The sequence below is a fragment of the Mesocricetus auratus genome, unplaced genomic scaffold (assembly GCF_017639785.1).
Source record: "Mesocricetus auratus isolate SY011 unplaced genomic scaffold, BCM_Maur_2.0 Super-Scaffold_100007, whole genome shotgun sequence".
In the NCBI taxonomy this organism is placed as follows: Eukaryota; Metazoa; Chordata; class Mammalia; order Rodentia; family Cricetidae; genus Mesocricetus; species Mesocricetus auratus.
The window spans coordinates 97,621,873-97,647,630 of record NW_024429191.1 but is presented as its reverse complement, the minus strand read 5'-3'; the positions used below and the strand labels follow the sequence as shown (position 1 = coordinate 97,647,630).

The 25,758-nt window shown below is 55.2% G+C and overlaps 1 protein-coding gene across 1 annotated transcript; it reads left to right on the top strand.

Moving 5' to 3' along the window:
- The first annotated feature begins 1,092 nt into the window (after nucleotides 1-1,092).
- Fasn (fatty acid synthase) lies at nucleotides 1,093-18,535 on the top strand. The gene is made up of 43 exons (XM_005069786.4): nucleotides 1,093-1,238; nucleotides 2,428-2,564; nucleotides 3,109-3,261; nucleotides 4,261-4,434; nucleotides 4,595-4,795; nucleotides 4,963-5,085; nucleotides 5,180-5,295; nucleotides 5,383-5,517; nucleotides 6,175-6,637; nucleotides 6,753-6,940; nucleotides 7,241-7,430; nucleotides 7,938-8,032; nucleotides 8,256-8,390; nucleotides 8,468-8,671; nucleotides 8,780-8,895; nucleotides 9,077-9,249; nucleotides 9,325-9,516; nucleotides 9,598-9,678; nucleotides 9,776-9,955; nucleotides 10,097-10,276; nucleotides 10,353-10,556; nucleotides 10,833-11,119; nucleotides 11,499-11,873; nucleotides 11,964-12,128; nucleotides 12,207-12,325; nucleotides 12,423-12,577; nucleotides 12,682-12,885; nucleotides 13,072-13,222; nucleotides 13,304-13,482; nucleotides 13,563-13,682; nucleotides 13,775-13,897; nucleotides 13,978-14,201; nucleotides 14,430-14,631; nucleotides 14,759-14,910; nucleotides 14,996-15,087; nucleotides 15,246-15,397; nucleotides 15,480-15,725; nucleotides 15,973-16,161; nucleotides 16,342-16,569; nucleotides 16,653-16,873; nucleotides 16,996-17,094; nucleotides 17,277-17,528; nucleotides 17,613-18,535. Exons 2-43 carry the CDS (start codon nucleotides 2,438-2,440, stop codon nucleotides 17,748-17,750), a joined length of 7,503 nt encoding a protein of 2,500 aa, XP_005069843.1. The 5' UTR covers nucleotides 1,093-1,238; nucleotides 2,428-2,437; the 3' UTR covers nucleotides 17,751-18,535.
- Nucleotides 18,536-25,758: the final 7,223 nt, after the last annotated feature.

The following is a 25,758-nucleotide window of genomic DNA, read 5'->3' as shown; positions in this document are numbered from 1 at the left end:
TGTGCTCCTAGTTAAAGAGAGGCAGTCAAGGACCACTCGCCGCCCCCCACCCCCAACAAAGGACACTGTCCCATAAGGAGGTGTCTCTTTGGTGGCCTGGGCCGAAAGGGGAAGGACAGCATGGAAGGGAGAAACCTCTCTGGGCATTCAAGTGACCCCCTGAGCAGTCTGTCTCCTTTTGGTTGGTGGGTTTTGTCATCTCCCGCCCCCAGATTCGATGACCCTTTCAAAAGAGGAATTTAAAAGAGAGGGAGGGAGAGGGTCCCGGAAGCCAGCATCTCAGGGAGGCGCGCAGCAGCTCCTTTGTTCCCACCATGCGGGGGAGGGGTGGTATCCCGCTCGCCAGATGGCCGTGCCTGGACCGTGCGCGGACTCCGGAGACCGCGGCATGCGCCTGTCAGTGTTCCTGATCCTGCTCACTGTTGCCGTCCCTGCCCGCATCCTGGTCTCCAAGACGGCCACAGAGAGGGTGTCCGAGAAAGCTGGGCCACGATGACCGGTAGTAACCCCGCCGGAGGCGCCCTCCGCCAGGGTCAACGACCGCGCTTGCGCGGGGGCCCGCGAAGCGCCTCGCCGCTGTTGCCGGCCCATCACCCTATTGCCTAGCAACGCCCACCCGCGCGCCGCCATTGGACGGTCGCGAACGGCCTCGGCACCCAATTGGTCTGGATGTGGAGCAGGCCACGCCCCTCAGGTCCGCGCGCGCGCTACGATCACGGCGTGGAATCGCGACGACCCGGGCCTGGCCCCCTTCGTGGCCCTGGTGTCTTCAGTGCAGTCCCCAATGTGACCAAGCACGCCCGTCCCACACTGCGCGCGCACAGTGCACACCTGGCCGGGCCGCGGGGGGGTGGTGGGGAGGGCGGGAGGGCAGATTTGAGGGCGTCGGGATGGGCCCCGCGTGGCCTGCGCGAGACCGGGGGCGGGGACGGAAGCGGGCGGGGGCTGCGCGCTCCTTTCGCTCCAGCGCGCGCCCGCGCAGGGTCCCGGCTGGGGGCGGCGCGCGCGGGCATCACCCCACCGGCGGCGGCGCGCCGGGTCCCGGGGCGCAGCCCCGACGCTCATTGGCCTGGGCGGCGCAGCCAAGCTGTCAGCCCATGTGGCGTGGCCGCGCGGGGATGGCCGCGGTTTAAATAGCGCCGGCGCGGCCTAGAGGGAGCCAGAGAGACGGCAGCGGCGTCCCATCCAGTTCGCCTGTCGCGCTCCGCGCTTGTCGTCTGCCTCCAGAGCCCAGTCAGGTACGCGGCTGTGGAGGTTCGGGACGGCAGGCCGGTGTCGGGGTGCTGCGGTGGGAGGACAGGCGGGCGCCGATCCTCAGCATTCTTGCGCTCACAAAAGCCACCGCCGCTCCCCTCCGACGGCCAACCACCCGGGCTGCGTGCCGCGGTCGGGCCGAGAGGGGCGCGGGAGGGGTGTGCGGAGGGCCAGCGCGGCGGGCCGCTGTCACGTGGGCTCCGCGCCAGCGGGGTGCAGGAGGCTGGGCGCCCGCGTGGATGGGCCCGGGGGCCTTCGCTTGCGCTGGGAGGCTTTGGCAGGGCGCAAGAGGCCGCCGCGGCGGTGGTAAGCCGGAGCCAGCTTGGAGAGGCCAGATGCGGGTCTGGGTGCGCACGAGGCCCCAGGGGCCTCAGCGGAAGTCCCCGGACCATCCAGGCCTCGCCGGCAGGGTGGCGCGGAATCCTCCTCATTGGACCTAGGGTTGCAAGGCCTGGACTTTCCTGGGCAAGTCCTTAGGGACCCGAGAACCTAATGCAGACCCTGCTGCTGCCTCGGTCAGGTTATATGGTGGAGAGAGGTTTTGACTGTCCCTGCCCCGCACCTAGCGAGGAGTAGTACTCATTCTCGGATCTTACTGGAGGGATCCATTGGCTGTGTTTGCCCCAGTTCCGCCAGACTTGGGCACTCAATAGTAGTCGGGCCTGTTCCCTCTTGAGTCCTTACCAAGCTCCGCGTCTTTGCTGCTCTGGCCCTGAGCAGCACCCCCACCTTGAAAGGGAAGTGCCGGCTTCCCCGTGGCTTGAGGTGAGAGCATGGTTTCAAGTGTTCCGGTCCCTGTTCTTGAAGCCCCAACTCTCTTTACAAGTTCCTGATTTGACCCAGTAGGCTCCTGGATGTCATATGGTCCCAGGTAGCTCCAGCGGGGTATGGTAGGATCAGGCTAGGTCAAGTCGGTATCCCAGACAAAAGGAAGGGATCAAAACCTTACAAGTAACTGTCAGTGCTAAGAGACCTGGGCTCATCCAGTGATTAGAGACTAGGTCCCGCTAGTTTCCACTGGGGGCTTTCTGAGACCTTGCTCTCAGAAAGTCAGTGCAAGCACTCAGGTACTACCTGTGGATCAGGGCCCATCTTAACCTAGTGAGCAACGTTGGCGCTATGTCGTGGCTGGGAATGACTGTGGGTCCCACCACGCTGCTACCTTCCCCGCAGAGAAGAAACAATGGAGGAGGTGGTGATAGCCGGCATGTCGGGGAAGTTGCCCGAGTCAGAGAACCTGCAAGAGTTCTGGGCCAACCTCATTAACGGTGTGGACATGGTCACAGACGATGACAGGAGGTGGAAGGCCGGTGAGTGTCCCCTTAGGAGATCCTGCAGCAGACCAGATTGAGAGTCTATGGCCAGGGCACTTACTGGAGACAGTGCCTGTTTGAGAGATTCCTGTGTATAACTGCGAGTTTGAGAACCAGTCAGAATCCAAAAAAAAAAAAAAAAAGCAAAGCAATGGTGACTTGCTTGGGTGTCCTGCATGGGGAAGAGAAGGGGACTGGGGCTCTTCTCAGAGTCCTGTCTGCAGCCCATGCCCTGAACTAGCTGGCAGACAGATGCTGATTTGACTCTCACGCCCAGTGGGTTCTAACAGAGGCACAGAGTGGCTCTACCTGATGGGCAAGTGTGAGTCAACATAGTGATTGTGAGGCTGGCCTGGCCAGCTCGTGTCAGGCAGAGGGTCTCCCGTCGGATTGGGGGTAGCAGGGGGCAAGTCACCAGCCTCACCTCTGGCAGGTTTTGCTTTGGGCCACCCCTCATTCACAGTGACGTTGGGTCACCGATCACCAAGAAGGGGGGGGGGCTCCTTGGTTCCCTGGCTTCAGGGGCTATGATGTTCCACAGGGCTCTATGGGCTGCCCAAGCGGTCCGGAAAGCTGAAGGACCTGTCCAAGTTCGACGCCTCCTTCTTTGGGGTCCACCCCAAGCAGGCTCACACCATGGACCCCCAGCTCCGGCTGCTGTTGGAAGTCAGCTATGAGGCTATTGTGGACGGAGGTGGGTTATTGGGGGCGTTGCCGCCCTTTGTGGAACATGCTGTACTGAGGTCTGGGGTGGTAGAGCACTTGTCCAGTGTGCACGGGAACTTGGGTTTCACCCCAGGGCTGTAAAAAGGAAAAGGAAATTCAACAACAGTATCTTCTTGGCTTCGAGATATCAAGAGCTCAGAGGAAAGCATGGCCTCTCTGGCCAGGTCCCTAACCCTGATCTAGGGGCAATGGCTCAGGAGGCAGGGTCCCTGGGCAGGTCAGTGTTTCACAACTCCACGTTGGTACTGTCCCAGGCGCACCCTGTTACCCCAGTTTCCTCACTCCCTGATGTCTGGCTGGTCTTGGGCTGAGGGTGGAGCTTACAGTAGGTAGCTAGCTCTTCAGGGGCTCAGCCTCAGCAACAGCCCTGTCCAACTGGATAGCTCTTGTTTTGGATCCTGCTACTTGGAGCATGGACTTGTTCCTTCCCAGGGATAGAAGGCCCCACGGTGGGCAGCCATTGTGGGTTGGTTTGAGGGGTGGTGAGCTTCGGGTTGGTAGGTGCTAGCTAGCCCTACATTTGATATACAGCTACCCTGGCGTACAGTATAAGACCAGGGAGTGCAGGACTCTGGTAGCCTCCATGGTGAAGATGGAGGTCCCCACCTTGGGCCTGTCTGGCTGCCCATGTCCTACCAAAGACTGGGCACAGCTCCCTGGGGGTTACCCACTGTCCTCTGCTTTCTCCACTTGGACACTTGGCCTTTGTCTCCCTGTATCTCCTTATCTCAGCCTGTCCCCGGGGCAGGCTGCCCTTGGCGCTAGAGAACTCACTGGCCAGCAGGCTCTTGGGACCCACCAGTGACACCAGAGGCCAAAGGAGTTGCCTTTAGACAATGCTGTCCTCTGTCCTTCCTATGGCTGCAGCCTGACCCAGACCTTTTAGAGGGCCACCGTTCCCCCGATAGCACCCCTCGCAACCCAAGCCTAGGTGCCCAAGAGCTGAGCTTTACGCTGTCCCTGGCAGGCATCAACCCAGCCTCGCTCCGAGGAACAAACACTGGCGTCTGGGTGGGTGTGAGTGGTTCCGAGGCATCAGAGGCCCTGAGCAGAGACCCCGAGACGCTCCTGGGCTACAGCATGGTGGGCTGCCAGCGTGCGATGATGGCCAACCGGCTCTCCTTCTTCTTTGACTTCAAAGGTTGGTTTTTGTCCCAGCCCTGACATAGGCCTAACCTGAGTGTGTCCATCCACCTGGGCAACCCTTTGGGCCTCAGACTTCCTTGTTCCTGGGAAAAGCTGAGTGGGGTGCTCAAGATCTGGGTAGGGCACCCACAGCTACTTTATGTCCTTGCTCACAGGGCCCAGCATTGCCCTGGACACAGCCTGCTCCTCCAGCCTGCTGGCGCTACAGAGCGCCTATCAGGCCATCCGCAGTGGGGAATGCCCCGCTGCCCTTGTGGGTGGCATCAACGTGCTGCTGAAGCCCAACACCTCGGTGCAGTTCATGAAGCTGGGCATGCTCAGCCCAGAGGGCACCTGCAGGTCCTTTGATGACTCAGGTGAGGTGGGCATGGGCGGGATCCTTAGGCTCTACTTTGCACGGTTCCAATCTATACGGAGTATGGCATCCTGGTGATGTGGGGGGAGGGGAGTTCTAGTGTATACACATAACACGCATACGTCCGGTTATCCCAGAGTACCTGGCTGAGGTGTTGATCTGCCCTAGGGAATGGATATTGTCGCTCTGAGGCTGTAGTGGCAGTTCTGCTGACTAAAAAATCCCTGGCTCGGCGGGTCTATGCCACTATACTGAATGCTGGCACCAACACGGATGGCTGCAAGGAGCAAGGTGGGCACAGAGGGGAAAGAGCATGGGTCACAAGAAACGGAGAGGTAGCGTATGCAAGGCTTGACACCACACACCATTACCTCATCTACCCTAGGCGTGACATTCCCCTCTGGAGAAGCACAGGAACAACTCATCCAGTCTCTGTATCTGCCAGCTGGTCTGGCCCCTGAGTCCCTTGAGTACGTTGAAGCCCACGGCACAGGCACCAAGGTGACAGCCCTTTCTGGCCCATACCTGACTCCTACCCTCGCCAGAGAGATTCCTGACTGCAGCCGTAACTTACTCTGTCCCCTGTAGGTTGGTGACCCCCAGGAACTGAACAGCATCGTGCGATCGCTGTGTGCCTCCCGCCAGGGTCCTCTGTTAATTGGGTCCACCAAATCCAACATGGGACACCCTGAGCCTGCCTCGGGGCTTGCAGCCCTGACTAAGGTGAGCAGGCTGGGCTCTGAGTCAGAAGTCTCTGTTACTTGGAAAAGCTATGTCCTGTGACCGTCACTTGACCTACCTTGGGGCTCCTGCCTGCCTACCAACTGCCCCTTTGAATGCACCATGGCTGAGATGCCAGGGAGGATGAGGCTACCCTCACACACAGCACATTTCCCTGTGTGGTCCAAGTGCAGAGTTGTGTAGCTTCTGGCCAAAGGAAACACTTGGCTGCGAAGAGGATGGGTACGGTTCTGAGCAAGTTTATAGGCCTCCGGGTTCAGTCAGCAAAACCCCTTTCTTCTGTGACGGGGAGAGTGAGCCAGCATCTGCTCTGGCATGCCCTTTCCCTTGGGTGACCCTGAACACCTACCTGCCCACTTGTAGGGACCTTCAGCCTGTTCCTACATTGGGAGACATGTACAGTTATCTAGAAGACCCATCTCTGGGCTTCTGTGCCTTCTGGGGCTGGGCCTGGCTGGGAGGGGTGTATTCAGGCATACAGCCCCCCAACTTGGTGATAATGCACCCCTGGGTGGCATAGAAAACCAGTGGGGGCACAAGACCAATTGTGCCCAGTAATACGGCACATGGGCCCTAGGGGGGAGGCAACCACATTTGGCTGGGGTCCGCTGCCTACTAACCATGTGGTTCTGGCTGCAGGTGCTGCTGTCCCTGGAGAATGGGGTTTGGGCCCCCAACCTGCATTTCCACAACCCCAACCCTGAAATCCCAGCCCTCCTTGATGGGCGGCTGCAGGTGGTGGATAAGCCCCTGCCTGTTCGTGGTGGCAATGTGGGCATCAACTCTTTTGGCTTTGGAGGTGCCAATGTCCACGTCATCCTCCGGCCCAACACACAGCCGGCCCCTGCACCTGCCCCACACGCTGCCCTTCCCCATTTGCTGCAAGCGAGTGGACGAACTGTAGAGGCTGTGCAGGGCCTGCTGGAGCAGGGCCGCAAGCACAGCCAGGACTTGGCCTTTGTGAGCATGCTCAATGACATTGCAGCTACCCCTGCAGCAGGCATGCCCTTCAGGGGCTATACTGTGCTGGGTGTTGAGGGAGACGTCCAGGAAGTGCAGCAAGTACCTGCCGGCAAGCGCCCACTCTGGTTCATCTGCTCAGGTGAGCCTGTCTCTTGCTCCCGGACTGGCCCTCAAAGAAGGGGGGTGGGTCCCCTTTCTTGAGGGCAAGGCTGGTAGGTGGCCATGCTGTGGTCCTGATAAGCTTTCTGGGACAGGAATGGGCACACAGTGGCGTGGGATGGGGCTTAGCCTCATGCGCCTGGACAGCTTCCGTGAATCTATTCTGCGCTCTGATGAGGCTGTGAAGCCATTGGGAATAAAAGTGTCAGATCTGCTGCTGAGCACAGATGAGAGCACCTTCGATGACATCGTGCATGCCTTTGTGAGCCTCACTGCCATCCAGGTAGGTCACCTACGTGGTGTTGGAATCCTGGGACACTCAGAAGCAAGGAGTCATACTTCCTCGGATCACACAGCCCTGGCTCTGTCCAGTGTGCGGAAACCAACTTGTACCCTTTCCTGGGCGAGCCTTGTATTGGGTGCAAACCTGGGGAAGGGTAGGGCTTCCCAGGAGTTCTGACGTCAGGCATAGAGGTCCCAGAGAGAGGCCTGGTATGCTTTGGTGTGCTGAGCCTTACTGTTAGGGATTGTCAGCCTAGTAGTCCAGGGGCCATGTGACATAACCTATGTCTCCAACCCCCAGATTGCCCTCATAGACCTGCTGACCTCTGTGGGACTGAAACCTGACGGCATCATCGGGCACTCCCTGGGAGAGGTTGCCTGTGGCTATGCTGACGGCTGTCTGTCTCAGAGAGAGGCTGTCCTTGCAGCCTACTGGAGAGGCCAGTGCATCAAGGATGCCAACCTCCCAGCTGGATCCATGGCAGCTGTTGGTAGGTATCTTCCCAGGGCCCCCGACCTCACTGGGCACCAGGATCTTCTTTCTGTTCTGGGTCCTTCCTGGTGGTAGAAGTGGGGTTTCAAGGGGAGACGTCACTCTGCTAGGGTTATCTTTATAGGAGGCTTCAGTTCTGCTGAGCCCACAGGTAAGAAAACACCACACACATTGGTCAAGGAGCTGTGTGTGCTAAGCTACTTACTTGGCCCTGGGTGTTCATTGTGCAGCCCCTCCGTTACTTGTCCCTGACACCCCTCAGGTGTCATTTCTTAAGTGAGACCTGGCTCCTTTCCTACACTAACTCCATAATGACACCTCCTCTTGAGATCAGACACGGCAGAGAGTAAAAGTGCCCTGGGAAGGCCAGTTCTGAGACTGTCATTATGTCATGTCTTGTTACTCCGCCAACACCCTTGGCCTCAGGTGGTGCTCGTGGCAGAATCCTCCTTGGTCCAGCAGGATGGGCAGGGACCTGCTCTGAGGCCAGCCACTCTGATTGCAGGTTTGTCCTGGGAAGAATGTAAACAGCGCTGCCCCTCTGGTGTAGTGCCTGCCTGCCACAACTCTGAGGACACTGTGACCATCTCTGGACCTCAGGTGGGCTCTGCAACCATAGCAGGACTTCTGTCCCCTGCTTTTTAAGCCCTGGCCCTACATGGGAGGCAAGGCCTCCTCAGTCTGTCTACCAAGTTCTGAAGGGCCTACCTAGTGAGCTACACTTGTCCCGGGCCCTTAGGTGAGACCTAAGCTGGGTGGACTGTATACCTGACAAGGGAGAGCCAATTCAGGCCCCTCTGACCACTGACCTTGATGCCTGCAGGCTGCAGTGAGTGAGTTTGTGGAGCAGCTGAAGCAAGAAGGTGTGTTTGCCAAGGAGGTACGAACCGGTGGCCTCGCCTTCCATTCCTACTTCATGGATGGCATCGCCCCCACGCTGCTGCAGGCTCTTAAGAAGGTGAGTACCCGGATGTATACATGGACCCAGGGGTGTGGTCGCTTGACTTCGATTGCTAACCAAGCTCCTGTGTGCAGGTGATCCGGGAACCACGGCCACGCTCAGCTCGCTGGCTCAGCACCTCCATCCCTGAGGCCCAGTGGCATAGCAGCCTGGCCCGCACATCTTCTGCTGAGTACAATGTCAACAACTTGGTGAGCCCTGTGCTCTTCCAGGAAGCACTGTGGCATGTCCCTGAGCATGCTGTGGTACTGGAGATTGCACCCCATGCACTGTTGCAGGTGAGCACCGGGTCTGCCTGGGAGAGGAGCACAGCAGCCTGACAGCCACTGGGAGAAGATGAGTGGCATGGGAGAGGCCAGAGCCTAACCCTTCTTTGCCGTGCACAGGCTGTCCTGAAGCGGGGTGTGAAGTCTAGCTGCACCATCATCCCCTTGATGAAGAGGGACCATAAGGATAACTTGGAATTCTTCCTAACCAACCTTGGCAAAGTGCATCTCACAGGGTAGGTCTCCCTCTTCCCTGTTGCTCCCGTGGGGCCCATCCCCACTCTCCATGATAGGGGTTGCTGTTGGCCCAGCTCACGTCTGGCCCTCAGCCTGGCCATCTTGGGGTCTTGAAACAACAGAGCAACGGGTGTTTCAGACCTCAGGGCCAGGTATGTCATCCATGTCCCTTCTCACCAGCATTGACGTCAACCCTAACGCCTTGTTCCCACCTGTGGAGTTCCCGGCACCCCGTGGGACTCCTCTCATCTCCCCTCACATAAAGTGGGACCACAGTCAGACTTGGGACGTCCCAGCTGCTGAAGACTTCCCCAATGGTTCCGGTTCCTCCTCTGCTACAGTCTACAACATTGGTGAGCTGGGCCTCGTGGTGGGTAGGTTCCTTCCCAGGGCACGAGGGCCAGTGCTGAGGTCTCTGTCTCTTTCAGATGCCAGTCCTGAGTCTCCTGACCACTACCTGGTAGACCATTGCATCGATGGCCGGGTCCTCTTCCCTGCCACTGGCTACCTGTACCTGGTGTGGAAGACGCTGGCTCGCAACCTGGGCCTGTCCCTAGAAGACACTCCTGTAGTGTTTGAAGATGTAACCATTCATCAGGCCACCATACTGCCCAAGACAGGTAAGAGGCACCTTCCTTCAGTAGGGGCTGCTGGGATTGTGGGAGACTCTCGGCTCTGACTCTGGCCTTCCTTCTCTGCAGGAACTGTGCCTCTGGAGGTGCAGCTGCTGGAAGCCTCCCATGCCTTTGAAGTATCTGAGAATGGCAACCTGATAGTGAGTGGTGAGTGGAACCTAGCTGGGCCTGTGATTGTGGGGCTGGGACTCCAGTTCCTCGCCCGCCCCATGCTCAGGTCCTCCTGGTGCCTCATCTCCTACAGGAAAAGTGTACCAGTGGGAAGACCCCGACTCCACGCTCTTCGATCACCCAGAAGTCCTGAACCCCCCTGAGTCTACACCTGTCTCCCGCTTGACCCAGACAGAAGTGTATAAGGAATTGCGGCTGCGTGGATATGATTATGGCCCTCACTTCCAGGGCATCTTTGAGGCCAGCCTTGAAGGTGGGCAAGAGCATCCCAGAGTCAGTGAGCCATTTCTCACTGCTGGGCCGTCTCCTGCTGGGAGGCAGGGTAGACAGGGAGGAAGTAGAGGCCCCTGGAGCAGGTGAGACCTGGAGTGCTAACCCAGCCCCTCTGCTGCAGGTGAACAGGGCAAGCTGATCTGGAAAGGCAACTGGGTGACCTTCCTGGACACAATGCTGCAAGTATCCGTTCTGGGTCTCAGCCAACAGAGTCTGCAGCTACCCGTCCGTGTGACATCCATCCACATTGACCCTGCAACCCACCTGCAGAAGGTGTACACGCTAGAGGGGGAGAATCAAGGTAGCTCTGGCCCTAGCCCTGTGCACCTGTGTCGTGGCTGGGCATTGCCTACACTGACCAGTGTATCTCTACACAGTGGCTGACGTGACCATGAGCCTCTGTCTGGGCAGCACGGTGTCTGGTGGTGTCCACATCTCAAGACTACACACCACGGCAGCCCCACGGCGGCAGCAGGAACAGCTAGCTCCCACCTTGGAGAAGTTCATTTTCACGCCCCATATGGAAGACGGGTGCCTGTCTGAGAGCACCACTCTACAGAGAGAGCTGCGGCTGTGCAAGGGTACGGCAGCCTCTCTCCCTGAGGAGCACAGACTTCAGACTTCCCCTCCTTTGAACCCCATTAGACAAGGCCTAGACTGTGGGAAGCTTGGGGTTGGTGGGACAGGAGCCTACCTTCAGTGGGCTCACACCTTGGCTAGGCACAGCTTTCTGCTGTAGCCCTTCACCCAATTGTTGGTTCCTCTAGCTGTTGGCTTGTCCTGTGGACAGGCTGGGAAATGGGGTCCTGGAAGTTGGCTGGAGGCCTTGGAGAACATAGGCCCTTTCTGCCTTCCAGATCTGGCACAGGCTCTGCAGACCAAGGCCACCCAGCAAGGACTGAAGACGGCAGTGCCTGGGCTGGAGGACCCGCCACAGCATGGGCTGCTTCGGCTGTTGGCAGCTGCTTGCCAGCTGCAGCTCAATGGAAACCTGCAGCTGGAGTTGAACGAGGCTCTGGCTCAAGAAAGGGTCCTGCTGCCTGAAGACCCTCTGATCAGTGGCCTCCTTAACTCCCAGGCTCTCAAGGCCTGCGTAGACACGGCCCTGGAGAACTTGCCTAGCCTCAAGATGAAAGTGGTGGAGGTGGGTGCCGGAAAGCTAGACAGGGCCGTGTATATGCATGGATCCAGGGCAGCCGCAGACGTGAACCCAAAGCAGGCAGTCATGGCGTAGCAGCCTTCTGGTCTTTCTGTCTTCATGTGTCGTTCCACCTTAAAAGAGTGTGGGGAAATCGCCCCTACCAGTCCAGGGGATGAGATACCAGAAGGAAGGCTTCTTGGAGAAAATCTGGGATGCCTTGGGCTCCAAACTGAGACACCATAGGCAGACTTGGAAGGTAGAAAGAGCCTCCTGGCTGGTGTTACCACAGACTGAGCAGCTCAGGGATGCTGCTGACCCAACCCCCAGGTCTGTGCTGCTTTCTAGAGGCAGCAGATCTAAGGTGTTCGTTCCCTTACCGCAGGTGCTGGCTGGACAAGGTCACTTATATTCCCGTATCCCGTCACTGCTCAACACCCAGCCTATGCTACAACTGGAATACACAGCCACTGACCAGCACCCTGAGACCCTGAAGAATGTTCAGGCCAAGCTGCAGCAGCATGACATTGCTTGGGGCCAGTGGAACCCTGAGGATCCTGCCCCCAGCAACCTGAGTGCACTTGATCTTGTGGTATGCAACTGTGCAGTGGCCACGCTGGGAAATCCAGCCTTGGCCCTGAGCAACATGGTGGCTGTCCTCAAGGAAGGTGGTTTCCTGCTGATGCACACAGTGCTCCGAGGTCATTCCCTTGGGGAGACCTTGGCCTGCCTCCCCTCTGGGCCCAGCCTCCTAAGCCAGGTACTGCCGCTGGGCATGCAGGGCAGGTGAGGGAGGGCTGAGTATGACCCAGCCGGCTCAGCACTCACATAAGACCTTATCCATACATAGGAAGAGTGGGAGAGCCTGTTCTCAAAGAAGGGATTGCACCTGGTGGGCCTCAAGAAATCCTTCTACGGCACGGCACTCTTCCTGTGCCGCCGATCCACGCAGCAGGACAAACCCCTCTTCCTGCCTGTGGAAGATACCAGCTTCCAGTGGGTGGACTCTCTGAAGGTCAGACCCTGGGGCTGGGTACCTCTCCTTGCCCTGGCATGGGCCCCTCCTAGAGGCTGACCTCACTTTCTCCTTCAGAGCATTCTGGCCACATCTTCCTCCCAGCCTGTGTGGCTAACAGCCACAGATTGCCCCACCTCGGGTGTTGTAGGCTTGGTGAACTGTCTCCGCAAAGAGCCTGGTGGACACCGGATTCGGTAGGAGAGACCCTGAGAGGCGCCTATCCTCCCTCGCTGCCTCCTGCTCACCCGCCCGCCCACCCACCCTCGGTGTCCTTCCCTGTTGTCCCCATAGGTGCGTCCTGGTATCTAACCTCAGCAGCTCATCTCACACCCCCAAGATGGACCCCGGCTCTTCAGAGCTACAGAAGGTGCTAGAGAATGACCTGGTGATGAACGTGTACCGTGATGGGGCCTGGGGTGCCTTCCGCCACTTCCTGTTAGAGCAGGGTGAGCCCACTGCTGCCCTGCAGTCGCCAGGCCAAGGAAGGGGTGGGGGACAAAGAACCCCGCCAGGGAGGCTCTGTGGTATCTTTGCTTCCTTTTGCCCTCAGACAAGCCCGAGGAACAGACAGCACATGCCTTTGTAAACATCCTCACCCGAGGGGACCTTGCCTCCATCCGCTGGGTCTGCTCTCCCCTGAAGCATGCCCAGCCCACCAGCCCAGGGACACAGCTCTGCACTATCTACTATGCTTCACTCAACTTCCGAGACATCATGCTAGCCACGGGCAAGCTGTCTCCCGATGCCATCCCAGGTGCCAGCCAGGATGGGGTCTTGGTGTGACTGGGTGACTGGGAGTCAGGGAAGTGCATGTGCAGTAAGAAGGAGGTTCTGGGCAAGAAAGGCTCCCACACCAGGGCCTACGCTTGCACCCTTAACAACCTGTCCTAAAGAGGGGACCCTTAGCGTTGACATGAGCCTCACTTTGGTCTATCTACAGGTAAATGGGCTAACCGGGACTGCATGCTGGGCATGGAATTCTCAGGCCGTGATAAGTGTGGCCGGCGTGTCATGGGGCTGGTGCCCGCAGAAGGCCTGGCCACCTCAGTCATGTTGTCACCAGACTTCCTCTGGGAGGTACCCTCCAACTGGTGAGTGGTCTGGCTGCAGTTGGGGGGTAATGCGATTTTAGTTGGTTGCCAGACTTAGGTGATCCTGTGCTATACCTTCAGGACCCTGGAGGAGGCAGCCTCTGTTCCCGTCGTCTACACCACTGCCTACTACTCCCTAGTAGTGCGTGGACGTGTGCAGCGTGGAGAAACAGTGCTCATCCACTCGGGCTCAGGTGGTGTGGGCCAGGCAGCTATCTCCATTGCCCTCAGTCTGGGCTGCCGAGTCTTCACCACTGTGGGTAAGGTCCCTGTCCCTCCCAAGCCCTCAGATCTTCTTGAGCTCCGTGGCCCAAGCTCACCAGAGCCCCTCTCCTGACAGGCTCAGCTGAGAAGCGAGCATACCTCCAGGCCAGGTTCCCCCAGCTTGACGACACCAGCTTTGCTAACTCCCGAGACACGTCATTTGAACAGCATGTGTTACTGCATACGGGTGGCAAAGGTAAGCACTCACTCGGCCACTGCCTAGGTGGTTCTTGCGGTCAGTCTAGCCCTCTGAACCACATGACTAAGAGGACCTGTTTGCCACCATAGGAGTCGACTTAGTACTCAACTCCCTGGCAGAAGAGAAGCTACAGGCCAGTGTGCGGTGCCTGGCTCAGCATGGTCGCTTCCTAGAGATCGGCAAATTTGATCTTTCTAACAACCACCCCCTGGGTTAGTGGTCCTGGGGATTGGGGTGGGGGCTGGGACAGGGGTTTGGGTTCCCCACCAGTGAGCGTGACTCTCCGGTGCAGGCATGGCAATCTTCTTGAAGAATGTCACTTTCCATGGGATCCTGCTGGATGCGCTCTTTGAGGAGGCCAACGACAGCTGGCGGGAGGTCGCAGCACTGCTGCAGGCTGGCATCCGAGACGGGGTTGTGAAGCCCCTCAAGTGCACAGTGTTTCCCAAGGACCAGGTGGAGGATGCCTTCCGCTACATGGCTCAGGGAAAACACATTGGCAAAGTCCTTGTCCAGGTGAGGTGAGGCAGGCCCTCGGGTACCCACCCTGGGTTTGGCGTGCAGCGTTTGCTTTTTCTAATTACATTCATGGCACGTGTGTGGGACCTACAGGACTACCTGTAGGAGTTGATTCTCTCCACCGTGTGTGTCCAAGGGATAAAGCTCAGATCATCAGGCTTGCTTGATGGAAGCGCCTTTAGCTGCTCAGCCTTGAATTGCTTTTGAGCCATTGTTTATCTGCAGGTTCGTGAGGAGGAGCCAGAGGCTGTGCTGCCAGGGGCTCAGCCCACCCGGATTCCTGCTATCTCTAAGACCTTTTGCCCTGCCCACAAGAGTTACATCATCACTGGTGGCTTAGGTGGCTTTGGCCTGGAGCTGGCCCGGTGGCTCGTGCTTCGGGGGGCCCAGAGGCTTGTCCTGACTTCCCGGTCTGGAATCCGCACAGGTAAACAAGTAGGGGTACCTGGGGCAGCTGGTGATAATATGCTTTCCTTTGGTGGAAAGTGTTGGGGTGGGGGCCTGTAGGCCACTCCCTCTCCTCTGGTGCAGCCCCACAGCCCTTTATCCCACAGGCTACCAAGCTAAGCAGGTTCGAGAGTGGAGGCGCCAGGGCATACACGTGCTAGTGTCAACAAGCAATGCCAGCTCACTGGAGGGGGCCCGTGCGCTCATCACCGAAGCAACAAAGCTTGGGCCTGTTGGAGGTGTCTTCAACCTGGCCATGGTGAGAAAGGCATCCTGAAACCCAGGGCAGCTGCTGAGTGGGGTAGAGCCCAGGGCTGCAGCAAGCACAAATCCCTTTCTCCCAGGTCTTGAGGGATGCTATGCTGGAGAACCAGACACCAGAGCTCTTCCAGGATGTCAACAAGCCCAAATACAGTGGTACCCTGAACCTTGACAGGTGGGCAGTGCCTTCATTTACCCTTTTTTATGCTCCCACCTGCATTGGTCCCCGCTGGACCTGGGGGTCTGGGGGAGGCAAGGCTATGCCAACTGCAGCCTTCTCTGGACTGCCCTGGAGAGGTTATGGGCATGATAAAGTGACATGAGCACCCACAGGGCGACCCGGGAAGCCTGCCCTGAGCTGGACTACTTCGTGGCCTTCTCCTCTGTAAGCTGTGGACGTGGTAATGCTGGCCAAACCAACTACGGCTTTGCCAACTCTGCCATGGAGCGCATATGCGAGCAGCGCCAGCACGATGGCCTCCCAGGTAGGCCTCCGCCCAGCCCGCCCCTGCTTGTGGCTTCACACACTGCCCAAAGCACCTCACCCACTGTCTCCCTTGCTCGCAGGCCTTGCCGTGCAGTGGGGTGCCATTGGTGATGTGGGCATTGTCCTGGAAGCGATGGGTACCAATGACACGGTCATCGGTGGCACACTGCCGCAGCGTATCACCTCTTGCATGGAGGTGCTGGACCTCTTCCTGAATCAGCCTTATGCAGTCTTGAGTAGCTTTGTGCTGGCCGAGAAGAAAGCTGTGGCCCAAGGTGATGGTGAAGCCCAGAGGGATCTGGTGAAGGCCGTGGCACACATCCTAGGTGAGCCAATCTCAGGGACCTTCCTAGTTCCCTGAGCCTTAGTTTTCACAGAGGACAGGGTTTTATGGTCTGAATGCTAGCCTGGGTGGTTGGTAGTGGTGCTGGGGAGCTATGACTATGGTGATGGTTATTTGGAGAAATAAATGGACCTGTTCTGGGCCCAGCACTCTCAGCCTGTACCCAGTTCCCATGTCCGTGTTATCTGCACATCCTCTTCTAAGTAATGACCAGTAATCCCCTTTGGCAGGTATCCGGGACCTAGCAGGTATTAATCTGGACAGCTCCCTGGCAGACCTCGGCCTGGACTCACTCATGGGTGTAGAAGTACGCCAGATCCTGGAACGTGAACATGATCTGGTGCTGCCCATGCGTGAGGTGCGGCAGCTCACGCTTCGGAAACTAGAGGAATTGTCCTCCAAGACTGGCTCACCTAGTGGTACGTACCAGGAATCAGGCTGTGAGGGGTCCTGGTGTGCCCCAACAGAGCATCCATTACTGGGGCAGCAGCATAGTCCTTTTCCCAAAAAAGCACTTGAGACTGATGCTTAGTACATATACATACATCCCCCACCGGAGCCCACATGCCAATGCTAGCCTGTATCCTCTGTCCTTACAGACACAGCAGCCCCCAAGCCCAAGAACGACACAGTCTTGAAGCAGACCCAGCTGAACCTGAGCACCCTGCTGGTGAACCCTGAGGGCCCTACCCTTACACGACTCAACTCAGTGCAGAGCTCTGAGCGGCCCCTGTTCCTGGTGCACCCCATCGAAGGCTCCACCGCTGTGTTCCACAGCCTGGCCGCCAAGCTCAGTGTGCCCACCTACGGTCTGCAGTGCACCCAAGGTACTGTGAACATGCTGGAGCAGTACTTGCCACCCCGGGCCTCCATGCCTCACCAATTGCTGAGCCTTCTGCTGTCCTTACAGCGGCACCTCTGGCCAGCATTCCGGACCTGGCTGCCTACTACATTGACTGCATCAAGCAGGTGCAGCCTGAGGGCCCCTACCGAGTGGCAGGCTACTCCTTTGGAGCCTGTGTGGCCTTCGAGATGTGCTCTCAGCTACAGGCCCAGCAGGGCCCAAGCCCCGCCCACAACAGCCTCTTCTTGTTTGACGGCTCACATACTTATGTACTGGCCTACACCCAGGTAAGAGCTGGGCCAACTGGTCCTGAGTGCTGCCCCCTGTGTCTGGGGTTTGAACGCACTCCTGGGGTGGTGGGTCCTGGTCACTTCAGCGCTTGCTGCAGCAGCCTCTCTTCCCCTGACAGAGCTATCGAGCGAAGATGACCCCAGGCTGTGAGGCGGAAGCTGAGGCCGAGGCCATATGCTTCTTCATAAAGCAGTTCACTGATGCAGAGCACAACAAGGTGGGTCAGGAGACACCCCAGAGTAGGCAGGAAAGGCAAGGCTGGAGCTGAGAATTGGAGTCTGTGCACCTTTGATGTGGACAAGAGAGATGGGGTGCTTCTTTAGAACCCCACCTCCCCAGTGGAAGGTAGGGCAGACTGTGACCCCCACCCCCTTGCTCAGAGAGAGCTGTTCCCTCCAGGTGCTAGAGTCCCTGCTCTCACTGAAAAGCCTGGAGGACCGGGTGACTGCTGCCGTGGACCTCATCACCAAAAGCCACCACAGCCTGGACCGCCGTGAGCTGAGCTTTGCCGCTCTGTCCTTCTACCAAAAGCTTCGAGCGGCTGACCAGTATAAACCCAAGGCCAAGTACCATGGCAACGTGACACTGTTGCGTGCCAAAACAAGTGGTACTTACGGTGAGGACCTGGGTGCTGATTACAACCTCTCTCAGGTGAGTGGGGCAGGTGAGGCAAACGTGCTTGCCACAGGTGGGACGGCCGATGGTGGCCACAGGCTAAGAAGTGTATATTTGCAGGTGTGCGACGGGAAGGTGTCTGTGCACATCATTGAGGGTGACCACCGTACGCTGCTAGAGGGCAGCGGCCTGGAGTCTATCATCAACATTATCCACAGCTCCCTAGCTGAGCCTCGAGTGAGTGTACGGGAGGGCTAGACCTGCCAACCATGAAGCCACGCTCCACACCCACCACCAGAGATGCTCCAATTCCCACCATACCCTGAATGCAGGGACTGGGGAAGGTCCTGCTGGTGGGACCCCCTGCTCCCAGTGGCCCAGCACCACACCCTCCCTTGGTGGCTGCTAGAAACAGGACTGTCACACGTGTCCCAGCCACCTAGAGGGGTTCTCAGAGCCACTGACTTGGAGACACCCTGGTCTGTGAAGAGTCAGTGGAGGCCAGCAGGAGCCAAACTGAGCCTTTTCTGCCACGTGGCCTTTGCCATGCTGGTTATTTCTCCATTAAATTCTCATATTTATTGCATTGCTGGGAAAGGCCCCCAAGGCTCATTCTAGAACCCCTTAAAATGGCAGAAGCCATGTGAGGCAAATTTCTGGGAAAGTTTCCAGACTCAACTGTACACAGGCTGCTGGCTGGAGCCCCTTTTTATTCTGGCCCTGGCCCTGCCCACTGCAGGGCAGGGTATGGAGAGGGCTGGTTCCCGGGAATGAGGACCCCAGCAGACACTGTAGCCCACGGCCCTTGGTCCCCAGCACCCCCGGCTGCACCCATGATGCAGGGCCAACCTGACCCTGCGGACCGCACCGGAAACTGACTGTATTTGTTTTCCAAGAAAAAGTTCAAATTGCTGCTTGGGTTTTGAATTGACTGCAGCTGTCAGGGTAAAGAACCATGTCTGGACTGATTTTTACACCAACCTGGTATAAATGCTGCTCTAGATGCTGTTCCCCTCCCACAATTAAACTGCATGTGAGCGCGGGCTGTGCTCAGTCTCTTTCCAGTCCTGACCCGGGCTTTGGGGTCTGGCGCCATCTGGGAGGCCATCTGAGTTGGCCAGCTCCTCAGGGGGCGTGGGGTTCTGTCAAAGTAAGGGTAGTAGAGCATACTGATGGGTGTGTCTCCGCTGGCCAGAGCCCTGGGCACTGTAGTATGAGCAGAGTTTGTCCGCCTTCGGGTTGCTCTGGGGGCATCAGCTTAGCTAGTGCCAGCCACTCCAGATTCCTCTTCAGCAGCACCTGGCTATGTGAGAAGTAAATCCCCGAAAACAACGGGTGACATGGCCAGAACAGAGAGTTAATGCCTAAAGTCACACAAAACTGACAATGCACAGAGGGGTCAAGACGGTCGGTCCCCAAGCTTCAGTATCCAGGGGAGACTCAGAAAGCAGTAGCATTTTCAGCACTCTTGTCCAAAGACAGCAGCAGACAGAGCTGCACCCCTGCCAGCCTAGAAAGCCTCTGTGGTAAAAGGTCCCGGTGCCTCCCAGTCGGTGGTTTAGCTCTAGTCCCACCCGGAAAATTCTTTTAAAAGCTCTTCATTGTCATGGCATGCACCTGCCCTGTCTCTAGTGTCTGGGTTAATCTGCTGGAGTCTAGTGACAAAAGGAATGGATTTCTAAACTAGCCTGGAAAAGGCCTGGCTCTCTCACACTGCTGTGTGATCCTTAGGGACTCACATGGTGCCGTATAAGTCCATTTTGTGACCGGCAATAAAAACTTGAGACTCCTTGATTATCTCCCATGTTGCTGGGGCTGGTGACAGTGCTCAGTGGGCAGAGTTGTGCTTTGTGACCTGAGTTTGACTCCCTGGAATCCATATAAAAGTGTTCTGACTTGCCAGGCGGTGGTGGCGCACGCCTTTAATCCCAGCACTCGGGAGGCAGAGGCAGGCGGATCTCTTGTGAGTTCCAGGCCGGGCTGGTCCGACAGCCTCCAAAACAATACAGAGAAACCCTGTCTCGTAAAAACCAAAAAAAAAAAAAAAAAAGCGTTCTGACCACACGTGTGTTGAGAGGAACACTAAAATAAATGAAAAACATTAAAAAGCAGTTGGCTGTTCACAGGCATCTTGAGAAAAAAAGTGAGGGGGCTGGGCGTTGGTGGCACATGCCTTTAATCCCAGCAGAAGCAGGCAGATCTCTGAGTTGGAGGCCAGCCTGGTCTACAGAGCGAGTTCCAGGACAGCCTCCAAAACAATACAGAGAAACCCTGTCTCGAAACCCCCCCCCCAAAAAAGTGAGCTAGTTGGTAGCCATTCCAGGTGTTCAGAATAGGAAGGTATGTAAAAGGGGGGAGAAAGGAGTCTTCAAACCCATGGAGAGATGGGGGACAATCTGGTCTGATCCTGCAGGGAACAGAATTTTTTTTTTTAAGTAATGAGCAGAGTTCAGGAAGAGATGGGACCTCGTGGGTAATTTGGAGTTCCAGAATAAAAGGGCAGGAGTGCAGCTTGAGAGGAGAAAATGGCCTTTGTGTAGTTGCACAAGGCCCTGCTTTCAGTCCTTAGAACTGGGAAGGGGGGGAGTTCATTTCCAAACTTGTAGGTTGAGGAAACAAACTCCAGGCGCAGGAAACATGTCATATGCTAGGGTCTATTGCAGTCAAAAAAACCAACAAGAAAGGAGAAATATTAAAAGCAAAAACTTTTCTACTGTGGGAAAATGGAGTGAGTGGTGTTCCCACACACCCCTCCTGCTTAGAGTCTCACACACAAAGTACATGGAAATAAAACCAAATACTAAACCCTAAGTATGAGATCAACTGTTGGTTATGAGTGTGTTTCCTTCAACATCCAGGGAATGGGGTGGGAGGAGCCTGGAGAATCTTACAGCCCACAGATCCTTAAAGGTTTCCAGGATAACCTGGGCTACACATCTGCTCAAAGGATTGGTGTGTGTGTCAGGGGAGTGGGGGAGGTTAATGGGTCAACTGGTAGAGGACTTACCTAAAATTTCTGAGGTCCTGAGTTTCAACCTCAGAAAAACAGGGAAGGAAGGAAGGCAGAGAGGGCCAGGAGAGCTAGCCTAGCAAACCAGAACTGTAGGTTGTGGCCGGGAGCCCACCACCTTCCCTCAAATACAGGGAAGGCCTGGGGTGGGGGGTGGATGTTCACAGCAGCCCCTCCAAGCCCTGACCTGAAGAAGTGAAGATCTCTTTCCACCTCAGAGGCCTCTCCATCTCCATAACCTGCAAGATAACGCCAGCCAGCGCCAGGCCTTTTTAACCATTCTGTCCTGGTAGGAGACAGACCAACCAGATGAGGGGTTGGATATGACTCTCACAGCCTAATACACCAATGAAACAGCAAGGTTTCTTTTCTTTCTTTCTGTTTTTTTTTTTTTTTTTTTTTTTAATCAACACACCAAGAACCAGGAAATTCTTGAATGGGAAACACAAAAGCAAGCATCAGCGCACATTGGGCGGTGAAGAGGCGTGCCCTCAGACAAACCGAAAGCAGTGGTCGTCTATGGTTGAAGGGACCCTGGGTTTCAGCTCCATTATCAGCATCAAATATGGAGGGAGGGAGGGGAAAAGAGAATTTGAACTGGGTAGGTGGCGTGTACCTATAACCCCAGCAAAGAGTTAATAAAGCGGCTGGCACCACATGCTGAGTTGAGCAATAAAGAAAACAACTATCAAGGCAATAAAAATAGTAAACCTCAGCAAAGAAAAAGGGTACTGAATAAGTTTTAGACATGAGAAACCCAAATGCTGAAGAAAAAAAAAATCAGTGGAAGGTGCAATAACAGTAGAGTTAACCCTGACCAAGCTATGCCTGATAGCTCACACCTGTAACCCCAATCAGCATTGAGAGGTGGAAGCGGGAGGTACACTGAGTTGCCCAGCCTGAGCCTCAAAAGCTAAGCCAGGTGTGGTGGTGCACTTCTTTGATCCCAGCACTGGGGAGCAAGAGGCTAGTGGATCTCTGTGAGTTCAGTACAGCCTGGCCTACACAGCGAGCTATAGGACAGCCAGAGCTACAAAAAGAGAGACCCTGTCTCAAAACCCAATAGTAGTAATAATAATTATTATTGGACCTGCTGAACCCTGGGCGTTGTAGCGAAGGCTCAGTAGTTAAAAGCGCTTATGACTCTTCCATGGGTTCAGCTCCCAGCCCCTACACGGTGGTTCACAACCATCCTTAACTCCAGTTCCAGAGGGTCTTAGGGCCTCTTTGAACTCTATGAACACTAGTCACACCCATGGAACACACACATACGTGCAGGCAAGGCAGTTAAATACATACATAAAAATAAAGCTAAATTTTAAAGAGAGGAAATGGGGGGAGGAGCTGGAGAGATGGCTCAGCAGTTAAGACCACGGACTGCTCTTCCATCAGGCCCGGGTTCAAGTCCCAGCACCCACATGGCAGCTCACAACTGTCTGTAACTCCAGTTCCAGGGGATCTGGCACTCACATAGACATACATGCAGGCAAAATACCTATGAAATTAAAAAAAAAAACATTAGCCGGGCGTTGGTGCCGCACGCCTTTAATCCCAGCACTCGGGAGGCAGAGGCAGGCAGATCTCTGTGAGTTGGAGGCCAGCCTGGTCTACAGAGTGAGTTCCAGGACAGCCTCCAAAGCCACAGAGAAACCCTGTCTGGAAAAACCAAAAAAAAAAAAAAAAAAAACTTTGAAAAAGAGGAAAAGGTTTGCATGTTTCACTGGGATGGATGAAATGACCTTAGGAACTGTAATGCAAAGCCCACAGCAGCCACCAAAGAAGTCACAGACAGATGTATGGCCATGGCTCGGGGCTGCACACTGGTGGAAAGCAGTGCTCCTCCCTGGCCTCTGCTTCAGTTCCTGACTCCAGGTTTCTGCTTGAGTTCCTGTCCTCCTGACTTCTTTCATGCTGGACTGGGACTGAAAGGAATAAGTCAAATAAACCTTTCAACACACACACACACACACACACACACACACACACACACGCCAGAAAGAAAGGGAGGAAGAAAAGAAAGAAAGACAAATAATCCAGGTGTGGTAGCACATATCTGTAACCCTAGCACTCATTTGGGAGGAAGAGGCAGGGGGATCAGGAGTTCAAGGTTGTCCTTGGCTACACGAAACCACTTTCAAAAAGCAAAGTTAAATGTGACATATGATCTGCCATTCTGCTCCTAGGTATATATAAATTACCCTATGTCCATATGAAGATTTGACAAGGACATTCATAGCAACAGTTTGAATCAGAAACCTCTCCAGCTAGATCTGTAAACAGGCGAATGGAGAGATACATTTCAGAACATCCCATAATATAACACTGCTCAGCCATGGAAAGAATGATCTGTGAACCTCAGACCAAAAACTTGACACAAACAGAAGCCCTAGAAATGTACAAAAGTCAGTGGTTGGAGAAGTGTCACAGATTAAGAGGGTTGGTGGGGGGGGGAGGGCACAGGGAAACTCTGGGGTAGCAATATACACTTTCATTATCTGAGTGTAACAGTTTCACTTGCATATATGGGTATCTATAGGCATGTAATTGTCACTTTCAAAATATTAATTATGCCTCCATGAAGCTGCTTAAGAGGGGATTTGTAAACAAAAATAATAGTCAGTTAGACCTCTATATGTATAAAAAGATGTCCAACCTCTCATTATAAGGGAAATAAAAAATTGATAGCCTCCACAAGAGTGATCCCTTACCAGTCAGGTTGCTACAGTTGCAAACCGACCATGCAGTGCTGTGGAGGCTACAGGGAAACCAGGCCAGAGCAACAGAGCAACGCTAGTGGGAGGGTTACACAGAACAAAAGGTCTCAGGGAAGATTCGAGAACACCTAAGCAGAAAAACCACCTCTGTGTTCAAGTTTCTTGCAAAGTGCCCTGACTACACCTACACACACACACACACACACCTACACACACATTATAAAGCTATGTAAAATTATAAAACATTGGAGACGACCTAAGAGTCTTTCATAAGTGGCTAACAGAACAAATGAGCTTCCAGACACCAAATGGGAAGATGTGCTCCACCCTCCCAGGTAATCTCAGCGCGTAGCTGGCTGAAGCAGGAAGACCATCATGAGTTTGAGGCTAGTCTGGGCCAGAGTAAATACCAAGCCAGCCATGTGAGAGGGACCCTGTCTTAACAGAACAGGACCAAACAAGAAAACTCAATGATAACGACACTTTGTGCATTATGAAGGATGGGTAGGTGGGAAGAAGGGGGAAAAATAGTGAAGGGATATTTCTCAGAATACACTGTTTAGTTCAGGTGTTTGTTGTTGCTTTTTGTATTTCTTGTTTTTTGTTTTTTTTGGTTTTCCAAGACAGGGTTTCTCTGTATTGTTTTGGAAGCTGTCCTGGAACTCACGATGTAGACCAGGCTGGCCTCAAACTCATAGAGATCCGCCTGCCTCCGCCTCCCGAGTGCTGGAATTAAAGGCGTGCGCCACCACTGCCTGGCTTCTTTTTTTTTTTTAAGATTAAAAAAAAGGGGGGACTGGAGAGATGGCTGCTCTTCCAGAGGTCCTGAGTTCAATTTCCAGCAACCACATGGTGGCTCATAGCCACCTGTAATGAGATCTGATGCCCTCTTCTGACCTGCAGAGACACATGTAGGCAGAACACTGTCTATGTAATAAATAAATCTTTAAAAAAGAAGATTTAAAAAAAAGATTGTTTTTTTCCAGGCATGGTGGTACATGTCACCCATGCAGTCTTATTCCATCCAGCATTCGGGAGGCAGAGGCAGGCAACTTCTGTGAGACCGACCTGGTTTACACATCAAGTGCAGGAGCAGCTAAGATTACATGATGAGACCCTGTCCAAAACAAAACAAAACAATGTAATACAAATAAAGAAGAGAGTAAGACCGAACCAAGTGGGAACACACTGGCAGAACCTGAGTATCAGTATAGTGAACCAAAGGGGGCCCGTGCTCCTGGTGGCCAGAGGCGTTCAGAGGATTGTCCCCGGCAGAGCAGCCTTTTCTGGTGAAAAGTCTCCAGAAAGTCATTGAAAGTCCTGGAAGTTGTCCTGAGGACTCTCAGCCAAAGGAAAAGCCGCATTCAGGAAAATCTACCAAGTCCTGGCAAGAGCATGGAGTTTGGGGCACTGGCCTTGGCCCACTCCTCCTCTCTGCCCACATGATGCAAGCTCCACTCTAGATGGGTGCAGCTAAGGACAGACTCCCTCCCCCAGGGGCCAGCCTAGGGCTACCACACAGGCCACCAGAGGGTCTCCACCACAGCTTTGTCTGTGTTCTGCATCTCACACTGCTCCTTTTTGAGCAAGAGCTTAGTCAGGCATCCCCCAGGGCCATTTCTCACCAAGTCCCCTGTGGAGGTTGGAAGTTCAGTCTCAGAGTCTTCGCCCAGGCTTACAGTAAGACAGTGGGTCCCTGCAAGGAAGACAAGCTGGCTGCCCCTTCTCTGATGCTAGATCTTTAAGCTGGCCTGGCGGCCTGGGCTGCCTCGGCGGACATACAGTGCTGGAGGGTTCCACTAGGGGGCAGGCCAACCTAAGGGCAAGGAACGCCCTTGCTCATCCGAAGGGACCCCAGTAAACAAAGCAGAAAGAAATCTCAACCCAAGACAATGGAAATTTAGGAAACTTAGGTTTATTCTTTTGTTCCTTCTACTCTTTCTTGTTCTTTCTGCAACAGCCTAAGAAAGGGCTGGGGATACGGCTTAGCTGGTGGAGCGCTCGCCCAGCACACACACAGCCTCGGGTTTGATTCCCACAGCACCAAGTACATGGGAGGTAGGGGGAGATAGGAGGAACAGGAGTTCAAGGTCATCTTCAGATCCTCGGCTAGAAACCTAGTTCAAGGCCAATCTGGGTTAGAAACCCTGTTAAGAAAAGGAAAACAAAGGCTGAAATATTGCTAAGTGTGTTTTTTGTTTTAATTAGCCGAGCGCGGCGTTGGTGGCGCACGCCTTTAATCCCAGCACTCAGGAGGCAGAGGCAGGAGGAGCTCTGTGAGTTCGAGACCAGCCTGGTCTACAAGAGCTAGTTCCAGGACCCTGTCTCGAAAAACCAAAAAAAAAAAAAAAAAAAAAAAAAACCTTACGGATGACAAACCCCAAACAGCAGGAATGGCAAGAAAACGAGTCAGAGCTGGGGTGTGGTGGCACATGCTTGCAATCCCAGCACTCAGGAGGACGGAGAGTTCCAGGCCAGCTGGAATTACAAGTGTGTGTCACATGTCCTGCTGTTGTTTTCTTTTTCTTTTCTTTTCCTCAGT

Coding starts and splice junctions, on each gene's coding strand:
- Fasn (XM_005069786.4), top strand. CDS start 2,438: ATGGAGGAGGTGGTGATAGCCGGCATGTCGGGGAAGTTGCCCGAGTCA. Junction 8,033..8,255: donor TGACCATCTCTGGACCTCAG/GTGGGCTCTGCA, acceptor TGATGCCTGCAG/GCTGCAGTGAGTGAGTTTGT. Junction 15,726..15,972: donor GGCCGTGGCACACATCCTAG/GTGAGCCAATCT, acceptor CCCCTTTGGCAG/GTATCCGGGACCTAGCAGGT.